Source organism: Pristiophorus japonicus, chromosome 14 (genome assembly GCF_044704955.1).
Source record: "Pristiophorus japonicus isolate sPriJap1 chromosome 14, sPriJap1.hap1, whole genome shotgun sequence".
Lineage (NCBI taxonomy): Eukaryota > Metazoa > Chordata > Chondrichthyes > Pristiophoridae > Pristiophorus > Pristiophorus japonicus.
In genome coordinates, this window is record NC_091990.1 from 158863136 (window position 1) to 158886182 (window position 23047).

At 40.9% G+C, this 23047-nt stretch overlaps 1 protein-coding gene across 1 annotated transcript in view; it reads right to left on the bottom strand.

The window, feature by feature from the left end:
• slc6a5 (solute carrier family 6 member 5) overlaps positions 1–22437 on the bottom strand; it is a 53986-nt gene extending 31549 nt beyond the window's left edge. The window contains exons 1-4 of the mRNA XM_070899717.1: positions 22306–22437; positions 21700–21835; positions 6819–6950; positions 6545–6718 (exon numbers count right to left, since the gene is read on the bottom strand). Coding sequence (XP_070755818.1) covers positions 6545–6718; positions 6819–6950; positions 21700–21769 — 376 coding nt within the window. The 5' untranslated portion in view covers positions 21770–21835; positions 22306–22437. The remainder of the gene's footprint in view (positions 1–6544; positions 6719–6818; positions 6951–21699; positions 21836–22305) is intronic.
• Positions 22438–23047: the final 610 nt, after the last annotated feature.

A 23047-nucleotide genomic window follows, 5' to 3' on the forward strand; every position in this document is an offset into this window, starting at 1 on the left:
TCAGGAGTAGTTCCTGCTGTTCGTCTATCACAAGCTCAATCCTGCATTGTCAACAATGCTCCTTGTGGGGAAGGGGGAAGGTAAGTCGGATTTTTTTGGAGTTGAGTTGGTTCCGAGATGGTGTGCCTGGTGATGGGAAATTGGAACCCGTTTGATTCTCTGTGGTAGACTCGCTGATTGGATACTTGAGTAAGGCAGATTTGCTGCACTTCAGAATGATGATTGCCCAGTTAGGCTGACTCATTGATGAGGGTTGGAGGTGTGGAACTGTAACGGGGAGCTGGCATTCTCGCATATAACCTTGCAGTTAACCTTGTAAACCAATATCATAACAAGTAGGGTAGTCCTAGCTGGAGGAGCAGTGGGAAGCTTACAAGTGTTCTGTGCTGGTAGAGGAGTGTAATTTTAGCCAGTTGAACTCCCGTAATACCCTGACACAGTCTTTAGGTTCCCTAAACCTTTACTTTTGCCAGCTCATGTTCTCCAGGCTTAGGCAAGTAGGCGTTTCCTAAAGAGGGTAAAGTGTGCCCTCCACATGATGCAAACATAAACTCTACTTATAAAAACAGAAAATGCTGGAAATACTCAGCAGGTCAGGCAGCATCTGTGGAAAAAGAAAGAGTTAACTTTTCAGGTCGATGACCTTTCAACGACCTGTAACGTTAACTCTGTTTCTCTCTCCACAGATGCTGTCTGACCTGCTAAGTATTTCCAGCATTTTCTGTTTTTATTTCAGATTCCAGCATCCACAGTATTTTGCTTTTGTGATAAACTCTACTTGGGTGGATTCCTCAGCAGTTTGATTTGCAAACTCTTTCAAGCATGGTGATGGGTTTCCATGCATGTCAGCACCTAGTTGACTGAAAAAACACAATAATGTGTGCACTGTGTAATGTATATATTGTGCATCGTATTGAGTGTTTTGTATCATGTAATACAGTACGATATGTACTTTTAACACATTGTGGTATGTTTTGTGTAACACGATCTTGTATATACTTGTGGTACAGTTTCATATGTACTCTGCAGCACAGTTTGCTTTGTGCCATGTAACACAGTGTGATACAATACCATGTAACAGTGTGGTACGTTCCATGTAATATAGTCTGGTATGTATTGTCACACAGTGTGTTACATACCATGTCACACCATGTGGTACGTACCATGTAACATTGTAGGATGTATTGTGTCACAGTGTGGTAAGTACTGTGTAACACGGTGTGATACGTACCACATAAGTGCAGTTAGTGCCATGTTATGGTACGTACAGTGTCACACAGTGTGTTAAATAACGTGCACCACAGTATGATAAATACTGTGCAACAGAATATAATGTATTGTATCACCAAGTTGGTATATATGGTATAAAACAATGTGGTATATACCTTTTAACACTGTAGCATGCACTTTGTAACATAGTGTGGTGTCACACAGTGCAATAAACACCAAGTAACAGCATGATATGTACCCTAAGTCTGTACCATATAAAACAGTGTATACGTGGTGTCACACAGTGTGGTATGTGTCACGTTACATTGTAGAAGTTACCGTGTTACAGTGTGTTGAATACCACATAATACATTCTGGTATGTATTGTGTCATGCAGTGTGGTATGTATTAAGTGGCATTGTATTCTGTTTGCGCCTCTCCTTTTCTCTTCACCGTGGATTGAAATCAGATCATATACTCATAATAAACCTCTACAGCCTGGAAATTACTGGCAGCAATGTATGACATGAAGGCTTAACACATTCATATTGAATTTACTTCTCTACCATTTTAACGGATGCATCAGCCCAATGGAATTAATATCTGGAAAGAGGAATTAGATACTCACCTGTTAAGAATTTGTACAATATTACTAACATTAGTTACCAGGTTTATGCATTTACATCTGAAAAATATTAATTTCAGGGTTATTTTATCCCATGAAATCACCAAAATCAACATGCCTGTAAAAGTGAAGCACCAGTACATTCCTGATTTAATACAGACTCTCAGTTATCTGTCTTTCTCATTAGTCTTTAGAAATATTTTACAAGATATATAAATATAGAAACTGTTCAATCAAATAAAAACATCATCTTTCATGACCTCAGGACATCCCAAAGCGCTTTACAACCAATTAAGTACTTTAGAAGTGTAATCACTGTTGTAATGTAGAAAGTGCGGCAGCCAATTTGCACACAGCAAGCTCCCGCGAACAGCAACATGATAATGACCAGATAATCTGTTTTAGTGACGTTGGTTAAGGGATAAATATTGGCCAGAACATCGGGAAGATCTCTCCTGCTCTTCTTCGAAAAGTGCCATGGGAACTATTGCATCCACCTGAGAGAGCTGACGGAGGCCTCAGTTTAACCTCTCATCCGAAAGACAACACCTCCGACAGTGCAGCACTCCCTCAGTACTGCACTGGAGTGTCAGCCTAGATTTTGTGCTCAAGTCTATGGAGTAGGACTTGAAGTGCTACCACTGAGCCACGGCTAACAAATTTTGTACTAATAGCATCAAATCCTCCCACAGTGCTGACTTTCTCAAAGTAGAGATGGAATCCTGAGGTAGGGCATGTTGCAGACCAATACAGGGGATTTTGTGAAGTAGATGTGTGCAGCTGAATTATGTTAGTATGTAATAAGACACAGGTATAGCATGATACATGCATTAAATACATATACTGTACATAAGCATTACATTTTTATACATGCAAATATGCATTAAATAAAATTCCAAAGGCATTCTCCATTACCTTTGGACGTCAAGCATTTGTTTGGAGATGAGTGAAAAACTTGGAATGCATTACTGTCTGCTGTTATCTGCCAGCTCTTATGTTTAACCCATATTAGTTTTATATTACACTGTGATTTTCCAAAGTTAGCAGCCTTCATTTTCCTACGGTTTAAGATTTTGTTTCTGTGAATAAATTAATGAGATGCATCATTAAGATTTCAGTAAGGTTAGGACAAACTTCTGGAACATTAAATGAAGTTTTGTTTTTGCGAAATCTTTATGATTAGCGCAGTGATACCCAGTTTGACGAGCCAAGCATTCCCAGCTCAGGTATGGCATGGGTCAGAGGCAGGGTAAAGCTTCCTCTACTGTGCTCAAACAATGGTACCTTCATTCAACTTCATAAAAGCACCCACTGCTGCTTCAATGTAAATATTCCACTTCTCACTCCAGCCATTTTTCTGGTGATCATTCAACAAGGCGATTAATTTGCATCATATTAGCGTCAGATTTTGTGCTATAAGAACATAAGAATTAGGAGCAGGAGTAGGAGTAGGCCATTTGGTCCCTCGAGCCTGCTCCGCCATTCAATAAGATCATGGCTGATCTGATCTTGGCCTCAACTCCACTTTCCTGCCCGCTCCCCATAATCCTTAACTCCCCTATCGTTCAATATGGGTCTCAAATTATTCGGAGCTAAGTTGAGATTACTGAAACTAATTCCACTTCGGACCCTACCACCCGGCAGTAAAGGACTTTTATCTGGATTCAAACTCACATTCCAGAGGTGAAGCAATATTATTCTAATTCACTGTGCCTGTAAAGGCATTTAGAGGTTATTTATCCACTATAGCAATCAAAATATAATTATACCGTGCCAATTCTCTGACCCACACTTCCTCTGAGCACAGTTCCCCGCTGGGAGTGTGTGAATTTACCCACATATTCAATGACAACTTTGACGTGACAGTTTTTTTGAGATCACTACTGTGGAAATTGATGTAATGACATTTCTATTGTAACACAGATCATCTCTCTTCTGTATTACTGATATAGCTTGCTGGTACACTGGTAATCATACACAGTGACCTTAATGCAAGCTGTGAATCTAAAAATACCAAAAAGCACAGAATTATTGTAGAATAGTGACAGAGACAATCTAATTCAATGGTTCAAATGATGCCATAAACCAGAAAGGCAGATTTCTGACAAGTGTATAAATATTATGTGAACAAGAAGATAAGGTTATACTCTTTGCTATCTTCTGTTATAATATGCACAGCACATCACTTTTTGCAGGCTTCTTGCTGTTTTGGAAGCGCTGGATGATATTAGTTTAAGAGTGTTATATTCCTCAGTAAATCATTACTGTAGGTTTATGATGAATTAATTTACAGTAGATTGCAGGCAAATTCTTTGTACAGTTAATACTTGTCTGAAACTTTCTTTCATGCATATCTCAAAACTTCACTGAACTAAAATTGTTGCACTCTTATGCCGTTACTCTAATGTAAAGCTAGAACTTATTTAATTTTTATTTTTTATTCGTTCATGGGGTGTGGGCATTGCTGGCAGAGCCGGAATTTACTGCCCTTGAGAAGGTGGTGGTGATCCACCTTCTTAACAAATAAGTGGCTTGCTAGGCCATTTCAGAGGGCAGTTAAGAGCCAACCACATTGCTGTGGGTCTGGAGTTATATATAGGCCAGACTAAGGACAGCAGATTTCCTTCCCTAAAGGGCATTAGTGAAGCAGATGGATTTTTATGACAATCCGATAATTTCATGGTCACCATTATTGATACTAGCTTTTAATTCCAGATTTATTAATGTAACTGAATTTAAATTCCCCAGCTGCCATGGTGGGATTTGAAGTCACGTCTCCAGATTACTCTGTCTCTGGATTCATCATCATCATCATCATCATCATCCAGTAATGTAACCACTGTGCCACCTGTCTAATTTAATATGATTAGAATTTCATTTTGTTTATTACATTCCATAACGGAACCGTCAGAACCATTAAATGTAATTGTACATTGGTCCAGTTCTACTAGAATCTTCATGGTACATCTCAGTAATATCATAAATGAGCTGGGGTGTTTTAACCAATCTCGATGCTCACAGTTGTACCAAGCATCTCTGTGTGCATCTGTTGGTATTGAGAGGATGGGAGTTAAGTGCAACAACGGAAAGATATACTACTCATGGGAGCCAATAACACATGGCATAGGAGAATGATGAGGATTCAGTCCTGCCCTGTTCCCAATCTCTGTGTAGGGCACATGGAGAGATCAATCAGATGTGAGATGTCTACATATGGCGAGGGACTGTCCAATGGGCATTTCTACTGGGCCACTCTTGTATCTCTATCAGCGGTTTACTGAGTTCAAGACTCGCATTGGTTTGGGAAGAAGTTACCCACCCTCCCAGCCACAGGAGGTGAGCCTAGGGAACCGGTAACAAACAAAATGAGGAAAAAGAAGGCGCTTATCCTTATTGGAGGGTTGTATAGCCTTAAGTGAAAAATGTTCTAAAATCAGATTTTACACAGACAAAATATTGACATTCAGAGGGGTAATTATACAGGCCTATGGTCTAACACTCTTGTGCAAACACTGAAAAACTGTATATTTTCTCACTTGCATAATAAGCATATCCAAGACAATAACAATTACTGAGTACTATAGAGAAACATGAAGCATCGTACATTTGAAGGAAATTCCTCAACGTAACCTAGGAACTTGTCCCACAGTGAGCTAAATTTTGCCTATTTATAGTCAGCGGGCAGAATATCCAGTTTCCCAAGCTGGAGCTGCCAATTTCTGTTATCTGCTAAGAAAGAAAATAATGCACTACTGATCAAGCCCAGAGACACAGAATCAATGGCTGATATCACTAATTACATCCATTCTCATGTTCTGGAAGGGAAGAGTACTACTGACTCAGAAGAGCACTGTAAAATGATTAGTAAAGATTTTTAAAGTAACCTGTGAAGATGGATATTTAACACCGACATTAATTATCCATACCATTACCTTCTTCACCTAACATCATCTTCAGACACAAATTTAAGGGAATCAAGGAACAGTGGAGGAGATTAGAAGAATATTTTGTACACATAGGGTTGTTAGGACATGGAATGCCCAACCAAAATCAATGGTAGAACCAGAATCCATAATAGCTTTTAAAAGGGGTTTGAATAAATATTTGAAAAGTAAAATTTTAGAAGATTATGGAGAAAGGGCAGAGGATGGATAAGTGGATAACTCAGAGAACCAGATGGGCCAAATGAACTCCTTCGGCACTGTAAAATTCTATGAATCCAAAAAGTTACTGTCAGACCACCTAACTTTTTAGATAACTTGTAAATCATCAGCCAGATAACCCATTCACAAACTATATCTCTTAAGGATCACTGTAATTACTTGAATCTATTTACCCTCCAATAAGGTAACATGGCCCTATACAAAATGAAGGCAACTATGCATTTGAAATTACACTGCAATTCAAGTGATCATAACAGCAGAAGTATAATGACTAGCAGTAACCTCCTTCCCAATTCCCACTAGTCAGCGAAGATGAATGAAGGTTAAAAGCAAATAAAAGCAAAGACTCATTATATTGGAAGATGCTGCGTTCCCTGTTGGAATTTTAGAGGATTGTTTGTAGTTTTAAGGTATTTTATGTTGCACAGATATCCATGGCGGCCCCTGTAAAGCAAGTGCATGTCTTTTTTTTTAACGTAAGAAAAAAAACTCTTCCAGTGGGTAAGAGGATTGGGTCAGTCCAAAGAATAGGTTCTGTAGTGGTTACCCAATAGCAGCTTGTTCTTGTCTCTACAATTTTCAGTGTTCCATTTATTTTCACAGGATGCCCAAGGGAGTACGGGTGTACAAGATGCAAAAAGGTAGAAAAGAGTGTAACATATGATGATGTTGTAGTACACAGCGATCAGAACCGAGATGATTAACATAGCGATTCCGCATCCTACAGACAGAATGAAAAACAAGACAATTTAATATGTAAGAAGGCATGTTTTTAAAAAAACCTAAATATCAGAAGGTACCTGTGAGTTTGAATGCTTTACCTTGTAATGCAGGGATAGCTTTCCACACTGATATAGGTCCCTGACTGGCAAACTGGCCAAGTGCCGTTTCAAGTAAGAAAATGGGGACTCCTGCGAAAGCCAGCATCATCAGGTAGGGGATCAAAAATGCACCTAAGTGGAGAAACAATAAATAAACACAGGGTTTAGATTATATTGATCTACTCACAGAATTCAAGATGATTTTAAGGAAAACTTGAACTTAAGTTAGGAAATTTATGAATTATTAAATATTTATTCAAACTATATTTTATTTATAATTGATTCAAACGTGTATTAGAAAGAAAACATAAATTTCGTTGACAATATCAATAAGCAACAAAAGTGTGTTCAGAGAGACAATCTGCACTAGGCAGAAGCAAAATTGATACACAATGTAGAGCCAAGGCAAGGCACTAGGGGGCACTACAGTCTCAGCAATCAGAACCATCAGTCTGGAGATTGTACTGAGAAGTGGGGAAAGGAGAAAAATACTTTCTGTCACTGAGAATCAAAAGATCCAAATCAAACAGCAGTCACATCATTTCAACGCAGTGAATAAGGTTATAACCTCCTGTCAGTTGTAGAATAGTCTGACCACTGGATATAGTTGGTGAGCTCCACACTGATTCAATACAGGGTATATAGAAACATAGAAACATAGAAAATAGGTGCAGGAGTAGGCCATTCGGCCCTTCTAGCCTGCACCGCCATTCAATGAGTTCATGGCTGAACATTCAACTTCAAAGCGGGTGAACCTGGAAGAATTCAGGTTTTGTTCCCAGTCCATTTGAAGTGATTTATGCAATTCATGGCAGCTGTGTCACCTGCAACCAATGAACTCACTTAAAATAAATTGGTCAGTAAAAATTATATAGTAGGCACCAGGTCTGCAATGCAGTGAAAAAGCATAGATCAAGAAAAAGCAACTTTTGATTTTTTACTTCCTTTCCTTCTGCAGACCAGATGCAGCCTGCTGTATCATGGGCTCTGTTCAACCCATCTAACCTCCTGAGGAACAATGCTGTAAGTAAAACCATAAAGTACCTATATAACCATACCCGTTATATTATACATACATGACCGGATGCCTTCCTTTGCATGACATTCCCAACCTCCCAGCAAACATCGCTATCTGCAAGTATCCTTGCAACCCTCAATCCTTTTCTAAATCTGATATTAGACAGCTCTTTTTCAAGTGTGTTAATTTACACAACAATGCTTTCACTCAATGGGGGAACTTTGATGTTGGCCAATAGTGTAAATCGGGCAATATCGATTCAGCCCATTTTACAACTCTGCCCATTTTTGCTTCAATTGACAGGAATGTAAATGGGCTGAATTGCTGTCACCCATTTTACACTATCACCCAAAGTCAAAATGACAGCAATGTCTATTCACCATATTCATAAGCCTAGGGAAGAAAATCTCAAATCGCACTATGACATAATATGTAAGAGCATCATCACATTACAGCACTTAGTAAAAACAATACTGACACTTGGTAAAAACACTGGTCTCTGTAAAGAAAGAAAGACTTGCATTTCTATAGCACCTCGACCACCGGACGTCTCGAAGTGCTTTACAACCAATTAAGTACTTTTGGAGTGTAGTCACTGTTGTAATGCAGCAGCCAACTTGCCCACAACAAACTCCCACAAACAGCAATGTGATCACAACCAGATAATCTGTTTTTGTTATATTGATTGAGGGATAAACATTAGCCACGAAACCAAGGATAACTCCCCTGCTCTTCTTTGAAATAATGCCATGGGATCTTTTACATCCACCTGAGAGAGTAGAGAAACACTGCACAGGAGTGTCAGCCTAGATTTATGTGTTCAAGTTCCTGGAGTGGGACGTGAGCCCACAACCGTTCTGGCTCAGAGGCAAGTGTACTACCAACTGAGCCACAGCTGTACACCCAAATGCACATTAGATTTTTTTGTTAAACAGATGTTGGGTGTGAAGTTCAACCTCGGCAGTTGCACAAATCTAGCTTCAATGGAAAACAAAATTGAGCTGGGTGTACAACCGGTTACTGATTCGCTATCACGCATTTTGTGCTGTTGTTGAAGTCGAATTTCAGCCCCTCTGAGTCCAAGTGACATACTGCTCACCCAAAAATGAAAACGTTGAACAAGCCATGTGTCCTCAGTGCAGTCAAACCATAATTGTTGAGCTCATCTATGATCGTATCACAAATCAAAGATGTATTCCTGAAAACAAATCCTGAAACAGATTTTGCCATCTGGTCTTCTGACCAACAGGGCACACCTGCCAACTGGTGGACACATGACAAGATACAGTTGCAATAGAACGGGGGACTTACCCGCTCCATTCCCACCCCAATCAGGCCGACTACAATTTTAAATCACAGGCTGCCTTTGTTAAATGTGTAGATTGTGCAGACGTAACCAGAGAATCACCTGCAATGGCTTATCGTCCCAACCCTGCATCATTACCTCTGTTGTCCCCCAAGGATCTATCTATGGCCCCCTCCTATTTCTCATCTACATGTTGTCTCTTGGCGACATCATCTGAAAACACAGCATCAGTTTCCACATGTACGCTGATGACACTCAGCTCTACCTCACCACCACTTCTCTCGACCCCTCCAGGGTCTCTAAATTGTCAGACTGCTTGTCCGACGTCCAGTTCTGGATGAGCAGAAATTTTCTCCAATTGAATATTTGGAAGCCTGACACCATTGTTTTCAGTCCCCATCACAAACTGTTCTCTAGCATTGACTCCATCCCTCTCCTCAACTTCTGACTGAGGCTAAAAATCAGACTGTGCGCAACCTAGGTCTCATATTTGACCCTGAAATTAGCTATCGACCACATAGCCGCAGCGTAACTAAGACCAGCTATTTCCACCTCCATAACATCGACCATTTCCGCCCTTGCCTCAGCTCATACGCTACTGAAGCCCTCATCCATGCCCTTGTTATTCGAGACTTGACTATGCTAACGCACTCCTGGCTGGCCTCCCACATTCTACACTAAGTAAACTAGAGGTGATCCAAAACTCAGCTGCCCCAGTCCTAAATCCCACCAGGTCCCGTTCACTCATCACACCTGTGCTCGTTGACCTGCATTGGCTTCCGGTTAACCAACACCTCGATTTCAAAATTCTCATCCTTATTTTCAAATCCCTCCGTGGCCTCGCCCCTATCTCTGTAATCTCCTTCAGCTCAACACCGCCCTCAACCCCGCCCCCCCCCCCACCCCGAGATGTCTGCGCTCCTCTAATTCTGCCCTCTTGAGCATCCCTGATTATAATCGCTCAACCATTGGTGTCCATACCTTCTGTTGCCGTGGCCCCAAGCTCTGGAACTCCCTGACTAAACCTCTCCGCCTCTCTGCCTCTCTTTCCTCCTTCAAGACACTCCTTAAATCATACCTCTTTGACCAAGCTTTTGGTCACCTATGCTAGTTTCTACTTATGCGACTCGGTGTCAATTTTTTAAAATCTCATAATACTCCTGTGAAGCGCCTTGCGCTGTTTCACTATGTGAAAGGTGCTATATAAATACAAGTTTTTGTTGTTGATTGAGCTCTGATTATCACTGGTCCCTGGCTGCTATTGTTACCTGAGGCCTGAGCGAGGAAATAGTGGTGGCTTCTCCGCCTGGCCGAACCTGTTGGGACCCCGGTTCATGGCCAGAAGAGGCCCAAGGATGTATCATTTGTTTTAGAGGTTAGGAGGAGTAGGAATGCCCCCCAAACCTTGGGCCTCCCCTTCTTGGGGCTCTCCCCACCCTCGACTGTGATTTTCCTCCCCAAGCACCCCGGCTTACCTTGTGCCACGGGACCGAATTAAAAGAACTGTAACTTTATAGTGCATTCATTCAGATAGTTTGATTGACAAGTAACATTAATTTTAAGGAAGGATAGATGTAATGATGTTGATAGTTGTTGCTGCAATTCAAAGGATACAGCAACTGTAAGGCTATTAATAAAGCCATTATTAAGCTATTTTTCTATAACAAAGTCATCACTACTCTATATAAAAGCAGGCAGATACACTAATACACTGAGCAGTAAGGACACTGAGGCTGCAATAATATTGCTGATATTTGTCTCAGACTAGTATTTGCGAAGTACAATATTTAGCTGGCAGACTTAAGATACTGCCAAGTGTGCATTGCATTGAATTTAGTGTCAAGGACTTCTATGCATCTGTACTTCGATGTATGCACAACTCCACTTCCCAATTAGCTCATTTTTACTGTTAGGACAGACTGGGCCAGAGGATCTGCTTTCCCCGAACATGAAAAAAACTGACAGGTCTGTTTAAAATGATGTGGCGACAGATGGCTTTCCATCACCTAGTGTGAACTCCAGGTTTTGTACGACTAACTACTGAGGTTCTGGAAGAAGACCCATCACCACCTTCTCAGGGCAACTAGGGATGGGTAACAAATGCAGCCTTTCCAACCTGCCTGTGTGTTGTGAACAATTTATGAGCGGTTTTGATACGGTGGTTAGGGAGTAACTGGAGCAGGAGACATGAAAGCCAGCAGTTGGGGGGGGGGGCGATGGGGAGGGGGTGTGGGAGGGGGGGCTGCCGACAATGAGAAGAAATTATTTTACTCAGCGAGTTATCATCTGGAATGCACTGCCTGAAAGGGTGGTTGAAGCAGATTCAACAGTGACTTTGAAAAGGGAATTGGATATATAATTAAAAAGGATTAAAAATGCAGGGCTGTGTGGAAAGAGCAGGGGAGTGGAACTAATTGGTAGCTCCTTCAGAGAACTGGCACAAGCATGATGGGTCGAATGTCCTTCTTCTATGGTGTATGATTATGTCACATAAAAGGTTATTATACAAGATAAGGGCTCATGGGATTGTTGGTAATGTATTAGCATGGATAGAAGATTGGTTAATGGACAGAAAACAGAATAGGGATAAATGGTTCTTTTTCTGGTTGGCTGGCTGTAACTAGTGGGGTGTTGCAAGGATCAGTGCCGGAGCCTCAGCTATTTACAATCGATATTAATAAGAACTCATGTTAAGAGTGGAAGCAAGTCTTCCCCGATTCCGAGGGACTGCCTATGATGATGATAATGACCTACATGAAGGGACCAAATGTAATGTATTCAAGTTTGCTGACGATACAAAGCTAGGTGGGACAGTAAGCTGTGAGAACAAAAATATCTGCAAAGGGATATAGATAGACTAAGTGAGTAGGCAGTAATGTTGAAGATGGAGTATAATGTAAGGAAATGTGAGGTTATTCATTTTGGTGGGAAGAATAGAAAAACAGAATATTTTTTAAATGGTGAGAAATTTTTAAATGTTGGTGTTCAGAGAGATTGGGTGTCCTTGTCCAAGAAACACAGAAAGCCAGCATGCAGGTACAGCAAGCAATAAGGAAGGCAAATGGCGAGTTGTCTTTCATTGCAAAGGGGTTGGAATATAAGAGTAAGGAAGTCTTGCCACAATGGTACAGAGCCTTGGTGAGACTACACCTGTCACAGTTTTGGTCTCCTTATCCAAGGAAGTATATACTTGCCTTGGAGACGATGCAACAGAGGTTCACTAGATTGATTCCTGGGTTGAGGGCTGTCTTATGATGAGAGATGGTGTAGAATGGGCTTATACTCTCTGGAGTTTAGAAGAATGAGGTGTGATCTCATTGAAACGTACAAGATTCTGAAGGGGATTGACAGGGTAGATGCTGAGAGGTTGTTTCCCCTAGCTGGAGTGTCTAGAACTAGAGGGCACAGTCTCAGGATAAGGGGTAGGTCATTTAAGACATAGATGAGGAGGAATTTCTTCACTCAGAGGGTTGTGAATCTTTGGAATTCTCTGTAACACAGGGCTGTGGATGCTGAGTCTCTGAATATATTCAAGGCTGAGATAGATAGATTTTCGGAGTCTAGGGGAATCAAGGGATATGGAGATCTGGCAGTAAACTGGCGGAAAAATGGAGTTTGGTCGATGATCAGCCATGATCGTATTGAATGGCAGAGCAGGCTCGAGGAGCTGTATGGCCCACTCCTGCTCCTATTTCTTATGGCCTTATGATTCTAAATCAGAAAACAGTCACATCTCTTCCTTTAGATTACTGACCTAACTCTGGAATTATTCTGCCATGTTTCACATCAATGCACAACTGAAAATGTTTTGCATCCATATCTGCACTCAAAGAAAATCTTATGGAGCACTGTACTTAGTTCCTAGACCAACAGAACTGATCTTACATTGTTTCCCTAAATTGAATTTGCCTATTTGACAGATTACTACACAGTTTGCATCTCTGCAAAGCCCAAAGTACTTGACATTGACCCAAACTGTATTACATAACTAGCCTATAATTGTAACTATAACAGATACATAACATTGGATAACTTTTGTAGACCTGGACAGGACTTGGTCTGAGTACCAGTGCTAAATGTGAGAATGCAGAAGATGCATCCAAGGCTTGGCTGAGGAGGAGAGAATTCAAGACATATCCACCATCATTTATACTGCAGAAAACCAACTGTGTTTCCATCATTTTTGTGTTTCACTTTCCTTATAGTAAATACGCAAAACATTTGTGTGGAGTGAATATATTTTGATCTAAAATCATGAGACACGCACCAAACATTTCTTGTAAGCATAAGTATCTAAGTGGGGTGTAGGGCCAAGAGGGTTTGGGGAGTGGATGCTGCTTTTGTGACGAGTAAACAAGAAGCCAGGATGAGCAGAGCTACAAGTGAGACGCTCAGGTACCCTTGGGATTGGAATTTCCTATGTTCTTGCGGCCTCTAGAGAGACGTGTAATCAGGGTGCAAATACATGGCCAAAATTTTTTTTAAAACACAAGTTTTAAAAAATTCATTCACAGGATGTGGATATGGCTTGCAAGGGCAGCATTTATTGACCATCCCTAATTACCATTGAGAAGGTGGTGGTAAGTCACCATCTCAGAGAGCAAGCAGTTCAGCGTCAGCACATTGCTGTGGGTTTGGGTCAATAATAGGCCAGACGACAGATTTCCTTTCATCCAGTAGTTTCATGGTTCACATTACCAGCTTTTTTTAATTAACTGAATTTAAATCACCAAGCTGCTGTGGTTGAACGCTTTGTCTCCAGATCATTAGTCTAGGCCTCTGGATTACTGGTCCAGTATCAAAATCACTATGCTACCGTACCCTGTGAGTTGCACATGTAATTATTATACACCAAGATATCCTTCACATTCCATATACAGAAGAGCTTTAACTGTAGAAATGAAGGTTACCGCAGCCCTCAACTTTTCCTGGTCTGGATCCTTCCAGACATCCACAGTGGGGCGCGGGGGCAGGGGGAGGGGGGGAGGGGACTGTGCAGGAAAGTCAAGGGGCAGTGAGGACTTGCATTCAGCAGGCTTCCCCAGAATGCAGCGAGCAATTGATGGAACACGCACTCTCTGTGAGAATAGAAAGATCTCAGATACTGAAGACTCTCTACTCGGCAATTTAAATTAATTAATAACAACTCTTTCTAGCAGAGAGCTGCCTGACACTTCCCTTGCACTCCCCAGCCTCATTCTGAAAGCATTCCCCTCTATTTTTACAGTGCTCCACCCTAATACCTTGAGGCCCCAATTGATTATAAGAACATAAGAAGATAAGAAATAAGAGCAGGAGTAGGCCCTATGGCCCCTCGAGCTTGTTGCACCATTCAATAAGATCATGGCTGATCTGATCTTGGCCTCAACTCCACTTTCCTGCCTGTTCCCCATAACCTGTGACTGCCTATAGTTCAAGAATCGGTCTATATCACCCTTGAATATATTCAATGACCCAACTTCCACAGCTCTCTGGGGTAAAGAATTCCAAAGATTCACGACCCTCTGAGAGAGGAAATTCTTCCTCATTTCCAACTTATTCTGAAACTATGCCCCCTAGTTCTAGATTCGCCCATAAGGGAAAACATGCTCTCAGCATCTATCTTGTCAAGTCCCCTCAAAATCTTATATGTTTCAATAAGATCACCTCTCATTCTTCTAAACTCCAATGAGTACAGGCCCAACCTGCTCAATCTTTCCTCATAAGACAACCCCTTCATCCCAGGCATCAACCTAGTAAACCTTTTCTGAACTGCCTCCAAGTATATTCCTCCTTAAATAAGGAGACCAAAACTGTACGCAGTACTCTAGATGTGGTCTCACAATACCCTGTATAGTTGCAGCATGACTTCCCTACTTTTGCACTCCATCCCCCTTGCAATAAAGGCCAACATTCCATTTGCCTTCCTGATTACTTGCTGTACCTGCATGTTAGCTTTTTGTGTTTCATGTACGAGGACACCCAGATCCCTCTGTATGCAGCATTCCATAGTCTCTCTCCATTTAAATAATATTTTGCTTTTCTATTCTTTCTACCAAAGTGGATAACCTCACATTTTCCACATTATACTCCATCTGCCAAATTTTTGGCCACTCACTTAACCTATCTATATCCCTTTGCAGACTCGATGTGTCCTCCTCACAACTTGCTTCCCCACTTATCATTGTAACGTGTGCAAATTTGGCTACAGTACACTCAATCCCTTCATCCAAGTCATTACTATAGATAGTAAATAGTTGAGGCCCCAACACTGATCCCTGTGGCACCCCACTAGTTACATTTTGCAAACCTGAAAATAACCCTTTTATCCAGACTCTCTGTTGTCTGTTAGTTAGCCAATCCTCTACCAATGCTAATATATTACCCCCAACACCATGAGCTCTTATCTTGTGCAGTAACCTTTTATGTGGCATCTTATCGAGTGCCTTTTGGAAATTCAAATACACTACATCTACTGGTTCCCTATTATCCACTCTGCTCCTTAGATCCTCAAAGAACTCTAATAAATTTGTCAAACACATGTCCCTTTCAAAAAACCATGCTGACTCTCCTTGATTGTATTATGATTTTCTAAATGTCCTGCTGTTACTTCCACCTCCATCCTAACACCTTGAGGCCCCAGTTGGTTATCTTCCAGTTAGGTTCAAGCCATGTTGGTCTTTACGTATGCTAATGAGATTGGCAGGAAAATTGAGTGTAATTCGACATAGGCAGGTTGGGTGAGAGAATGGAAGTCATGAAGGGTGCAACTTCTGGGTTACGCCCCCACAGGAAACTCCAGGCTTTCGTGTTCTCATCCCAGCGCCCCATGAGAGACCAGGCTTACCCTTGCACACTTTCCAAAGCCGCCTCCAAGCGTAACTGAAACAGCAAAACCGAGGGAAAGCACGGCGCTACATTGACGCAACTACCACCTGGGTAGGAAAAAAAGCTGTACCTCCGCCTGGCTTTGCAGAAATAAAATCTTGCAATGAAATTGACCCTTGGGCAATCTAAACGGTAATTACTCTTGGATTATTTGGAGAAAAAAAGTAGCACCTGGTGATAAACAGATTTAACAGACTGTTCAAAGCTCTAGGGATGGAGATAATTATTGCAGCGCCCAAATATCCGCGTGAACACAGATCAAAATAGCCGCCAACAGTTCGGATTTTAAAAAGACGGGATTCCCTGACACATGAAATGATTGCTGGAGATTAGAGATGGGTCCACGGGGTAAATTCACACACCCACACACACAGAGTTTGCAATCTCCGGAGTCTGACGGTTTCACTATTTAGATTTAACAGTATCACACGAGTGTGTTAGCATTTTTAGAAACTAATGTAGGAAATATATCAACTGGAACTGACACGTTGTGCAAATAGTCAAACCGCGCGTGCTCTCACAGATTCCATTACAGTTTCAACCCAAATACATTTTATTCAAGAAATACCATAACAGCAATTTTTAAAAATCGCTGTTCTGAGTTGCTGACTATACTTTAGTTCTGTAATGTGTTAGAGTAATTTGAACAGCTATTGTGGTTGTACAGTTGAAATGCACCCAGGAATAAACATGCTGACAGTGTCCCTCAGACAGTCAGCTGCCCCGTTACTCTGTTTTGAATGAGTCGAGCTATATTGTTTCATGTAACCCAGTAATAATGTTTTTTAATTACATGGGACTACAACTTTTTGTCAGTTTTTTGGGGGGGAGGGGGGGGGGATTTTGTTTGCTGATGCAGTCAGTTTGTAGTTTCGTTGGATTGCAGTATTGAAATGTCATTTTATTACACCCCATTAGTTTTTTTGTGTACTGCTTTCTTGACTGATGTTCAAATAAAAGTATTTCCCCTGCAATTGAGAATCGTTGGTTATGGGCGCATACACGTAACAATGTTAAATGCACACTTTAAAAAAATCACACCACCCTCCACACTCTGAGGAACTTGTGCTGGCGGTTAATGTTCCAGGGAAATGAGCCAGTTTATTAAAGAATGCCAAATCTGCAACTCATATCAAATTGTAATTTGAGTGTTCGATCGCTTTAATTAAAACCAGGGTTTTGAATAAACAGAATGAGAGGCAATTACAAAGCATTTTAAAACGTTTCACTAAAGTGAGATGTTCGATGTGTTATCGGTGTATGGCACTGGTTCACTAAACTGGTAGTAAGGACTGCTCACTTATCATGTTCTTTAGAACCGCACTTGCTCCATTTTATTTCAACCTGTTTAGTGTGAGTTGTTCCAACTTTGCAGATAAAATAGTGAAACCCAGTTGATCTCTGCAATATGGTAAACGCCTCTAATCCGCGTCACTAAAGTAAAGCCTTCAATCTCCAAGTTTAGCCAGCTGTAGTTTAATATGAAGGGAATCTCTGAAATACCGTTTGTAACCGTTTTTAAAAATCGGAATTTAATCATAAGCCAAATAAATCTGTTCATTACGAATTCGGAAAGTTGTGGCAGGTGAACTGGAAGTCCAGCTACTATATTTTCGCACATCATCAGAACCGCAGCAGGACCGCAACTTCGATTGAAATGTGATAAACTGAACCAGGTCGATGAAGCGATGTGGGAAGCGTACAATAATAATATATACGTATCTATATATATATCACAACTCACTGTGGCTGCCGGCGTCTTTGCTCCGTCACAAAAACAAGTTTCAAGGTGTAAATGCTTTACAAAGGTAGATTAAATTCTGCATTTCGGAAAGTTAACCTTTCTTAAAGTAACTGGTACTAAAAGGGAAATGAGAAGATTATTTAAACTGTTTTTTGCCACGGTCAAGTCACACCAATGTGCATAATCGAAAAGCGGTTCATAGTTGATGGATCGGATCAGTAAACTCGTTTCAAATAACAATATGGATTGCCCAGCACGTCAACAGTTCGAACTCAAGCTCACCATTATTTGGATAAACTGATTGCCACATCACAGCGGGTAATTATAATTGGATTATAACTCAATGCGTTGCTGGCTTTATCCAAATGTGTGTTACATTCTCGTTTTAAGAACATAATGATTGACGAAATACTTTATTTTTAAAAATAAATCGATGGGTATATTGTTCCAGGCGAAATTTTAAATGTACCCGCTAACCGAGTTCGGAGGACAGGAATGTTTTCTTTCCCAGATGTCCAATTTGGAAAGGAATGCTGGCACGCAAAGGGATCTGATGAACACCTAAATAATATTACATTACTACAGTGACCACACTTCAAAAGTACTTCTATAGGCTTTGGGACGTCCCGAAGTCGTGAAAGGCGCTATATAAATGCAAGTATTTCCTTTTTATATATATAATGCTGCCATTCATTGAATATATTGGAAAGAATGGACGAGCACAAGCTTTGGAACTACTTCTAACTCGAATTTGTCCGTGAGGTGAAATAGTACATTGCGAAATATGTTCTTTGTTAAAATTGAATATTAGACTTTCCCGACAATATAATTATTTCTTTCAAAAGAGTCATTTGTCACGACAAGTGAAACCCGATGCAAATATTGCAAATCTGGTTATTTTTCCTGTGTAATCCGTAATAAACCTGACCAGAATACGGCTCCACAAGAGGAGCTGTCCAATTGTGAAAGTAAGTCGCACTGGTAAAGTTATTCCTTGTGATGGAGTCCTAATAATATCACACAACTTTCCCTAGAAATACAACGTTCACATTAAGTAGAGATCGAGCCTCACTAAAATATGCAGCACCAGCAATAAGAAGTGTAAAACAAAAATAGGCTTTCCATCCGAAATCTGCTCAAAGACTCTTTGTCAGTTACGAATTTTGATTTAAAAAATTCGTTTGATGGCAGTAAAGAGCAGCAGATGTGTTTTTAGAATATTAAATATTCATTGTAGGTTTGCTAATCCGTGCCTGTTCGCTTTCCTGGTGAGACAACTACATTTATATAGCGCCTTTAACATAGAGAAAAAAAGTCCCACCGCGCTTTACAGAGGCTTAATGAGAAAACTGGTCGCCCACAATCCGGATTCTGTGCTATTTATTAATAGAGTTCCTTTAGGCTATGCTAATTTCATGTGACTTAGCACAACTGAAGTGTATGTACATTGAAGGAACCTAAACACAAAATATGGCATAATATCCCTAATTGCACTGTGTTATCACCTCAACTCAACCAATTTTTATTCCGACAGATTATTGCAGCCCATTTTTTCTTCAAGGACAATCTGCCTATTGTTGTATCTTGTGGGTCACATGTTGAAATTATCTCGAACAAAAGGGCCCAATTCTTGGACACTTTAAACAGAAGTCATCCATGTCTTGATAGTGCCGCCAACCAATCAACCCACTGCTTGGAACTTAACAGTTTGGTTTATATTTATGCACAATATTTGAGGAGCTGGTTGGGAAAAAATGTTACAGCATCCGCTGCGATTAAGAGTCATGGTCCAAAATATAAAAAAGAGGCTTCACAAATGCGCATCTTCATTCGAGAAGCCTAAGCCAAAATTTGCCTGCAAGGGAATTCAAGTAGTTCTGGCAGTGGACGAGTGGGTTTAATCGTCACGCAATGCGTGGTATTGCAGTGAATTTGCTGACCTGAGTGTAACTCACTGCAGGTGTAAAAAATATGACGCGTCCTTCCATGTGGGATCAGTAACACAACAGGCGCCAAAATAATTTGTGCAATATAGTTTTAACAAAGTCACTTGATTAAACTAAATTCAATCTTGTTTCACCTGCACAGGTAACCTGTGAACAATGCTTTACTCCGCCCCACGAATTCTGAATTTATATATCAGTTTAATAACAAAGGCTTTCTGAGGCTGACAGTGAATAAAAGAGCAAATCCCATTACCAGCTGGGTAATTCACTGTCATGTTTTGTGTTCGTATTTCCTTTGATTGATATCTGTAATATGATTTGAAACATATTACAGTGTTTTCCTGATCAGTGCCAATGCAGGGGAGAGTGATATCTCCTCTCATATTATTCAATACTTCCCATACTGGGGTGCAAGACAAAAAAGGAATCGAATTTACGATGCATTGATTCGATATAAAATCATTCTGTTTAAACTATAAATAGACGCTAAATAAATAAATGTCTAAGTTATGATATATTATTTGTCAACACACTTATATAACACTTTCATTGATATGCTTTAAGCTATTTTTATTTGAAATCTTTAACTATTATTTATCTGAGATTATCATTCCAAAATGCTAAACTCTATAGAAATGTATACAGAGCTTAAAATCTAGCACACTGGATTTAAAACAATTCATAAGCTAAGAGTACGCGAATCCCATACAGCAGAAATCCATGTCTATGCTAAATATGTGCAGTATTTGCATGCATGAATTGTTCCGTGTGTGAGATCAATGTAAAGTACTGTATTCGTTTGTCAGATGCATACGCCTGAATGTGCAAGTATATATGAAAGCACAATGCACAGTAGCAATTTATCATCTGATGGAAATAAATCCCTGCTGCACTGCAGCTGCAGATATTTCCATTTTATCCCATATTTAAGTGTCAGGAAAGCTATTCTTGGTTACGAGCAGGTCGGTTTAAACAGAAACTCATCTCGTTCTCGATTTTTTCGGACCAACCTCTACGCACGGAACCCTCGTTAACGTTCATTGAGTGAATGAGTGTTCTTAAATTTTCCAAAGATTTAGATGCATGTAATTTAATCAATTAAAATTTTAAAAAAATACTTCACTGACATTATATGTTCTGATGCTCGCCACGAGCAAGCCTTTATAACATGCCACGCACGTCAGAAATAATCCTACTAAATATTTTGTTCATTACCATGCAAAACACATCGTTGTAAAACAGATTAGACAAAAAAAGGTTGAAATTGCCATGTTTCCTATCTTACTTCAAACGGGTTGAAAAAAATCTAACATGTAATATCAACCGTGTAGTCTTTTGGCTTTTATCTGATAGGCTGGTGTGCATTTGAAATGTGTTGTGGGCTCAATGGGAAGCACCATTAACAGCACTTACTATGCACTGGCCTCTCTCGCAGTGCTCACTGCCGCTCACTCACCTCAGCATTGAGGAGTACTGCCGCAGAATGCAGAGGGCAACATCATCGAGGTTCGCAGACTAATGTAGCGTGAAAACTCGACCTGCTCTCTCCACCTCCATCTTTTTTATGCACTGAATCCCGGCTTTTTCTACACAGATGCACTGTTTTTCCTTCATATTTTCCGTTCAATTTTTATTTGTAATCGGCTTTATCAACAACAGTGAAACTGCATAGAGAGCGAGAGAACTACGTTCATTGTTAAGCTTTGGTTTGCCTTGTCTATTTTTTGCTTTCGATTGATGGGTCTGACCCTCTGATTTTGTAAATCTAAGAATCTCTCTTGTTTATTCACTGCCTTGTGTGTTTCGTATTCACTGCATAATTTTACTTGCCTATTGTCCATCATGACCCCCTATCTGCATGTAAACGTTTGCAACCAGTCCTTTCTGTCCCACTAATTTCATGGCCTCTGCCCATTCTATGCGTGTGTGTTTCTGCCCGTCCTTTCTGCGAGGTCTGACTGATGCTTTTTCGCAGCTCGACGCCGGCCTTGGAATCTTACCTCCTCCGTTCTGAAATGCGAGGTAGGGAAACCGCCAGACATTCCCCAGTCCTACCGCGTAGCCCACCATAGACAGAATAAAGTCCAGCTTATTCGACCAGTTCCCTCTGGCTTTATTCTCATCTCCTTCATCTTCCTAAAGAAAACATAAAATGTAGCTGAAATCTGCAAGCCATACCTGTAATGACGGCGACTAGTGACAGTAATGATTGATCGTGATTTACCATAATGATAAATTCCACCTTCATAAAGTCGCAATGTTGGAACCATTATTGAATACACCACAAGACTTTAGATCTAAAAGCAGGGTTAATATTTTCAACATCATGTTATTCAAGTAAACTGCATTGGTACATGATACTTTCAACACAATCGGCCTGCCAACGGGTCATGCCTGGCTGAATGATTATTCGAGCCCTCAAACAGTTATTTTCTTGAGGTTTGTGACCTCCAATCTAAAATAAGGCAACAAAGTTTGCCCCCCGCTCCCCCCCCCCCCCCCCAATCATTTTTTAATGGAATTATAAGAGGATCTACATTCTTTTAGGCTGGAGTTTCCCCTTTTCAGTTTAGCTCATTTCATTGACAGGATTATCACCTGGAAACACGTACCCCATTGACATTGCCAGGAAGTACGGCGGTGTTCCCGTCTGACCCCAGTACCACCGTACTCTGGCTTTTCGTCACCCAGCCGCTTTTGGCGTTGTTTTGCTCTGTGGTGCTTATCCCAGAGCCGTGGTTTACCTCCACCTCGGCGATCTTACAGTAACCCGTGTTCGGGTGATCATTGCCCTCAGCTGAAGTATCCTTGTGGGGTAAAATCTCGATAGAATCCTGATGCACGGCGGAATTGGGTTGAACGGAGGCATTCTTACAGATCCCAACCTTGGCCCCCTCAGAGTCATTCGATGTCGCTTCTTTGAGTGCGAAGCCTTTGCTTTCTGCGGACTGGGAGTCGAGCACAGCAGCCCGGAGTCCTTCTGAAGGTAGATGCGGTTCAGTTTCCGGGCTATTTCTGGTCACCCCAACACCTTCTGTTCTGCTGGGCTGTCCCGGGGAGAAAGTCTCCGCACCGCTGACAAACTGCTTGGTCATACCTTTCTGGTCAGTGCAATCCTGTGAAATACCAAAATAGTAATTTGAACCACCGCCGAGCAAAGATTTCAAATATTGTAACAGTCTTATTTACGCCACCGGTTTAATGGCAGCGAGCAGACACGGGAGGAAAATGCACCTTCCGAATATGGAGGGAAGTGCAGGTATTTTATTTAGCGATTTTAAATGTTCCCTTCAAGGCAGTGGCCGAACTGCACCACATCGTGCACTTGCCCCCATCTGCGGCTCCAGT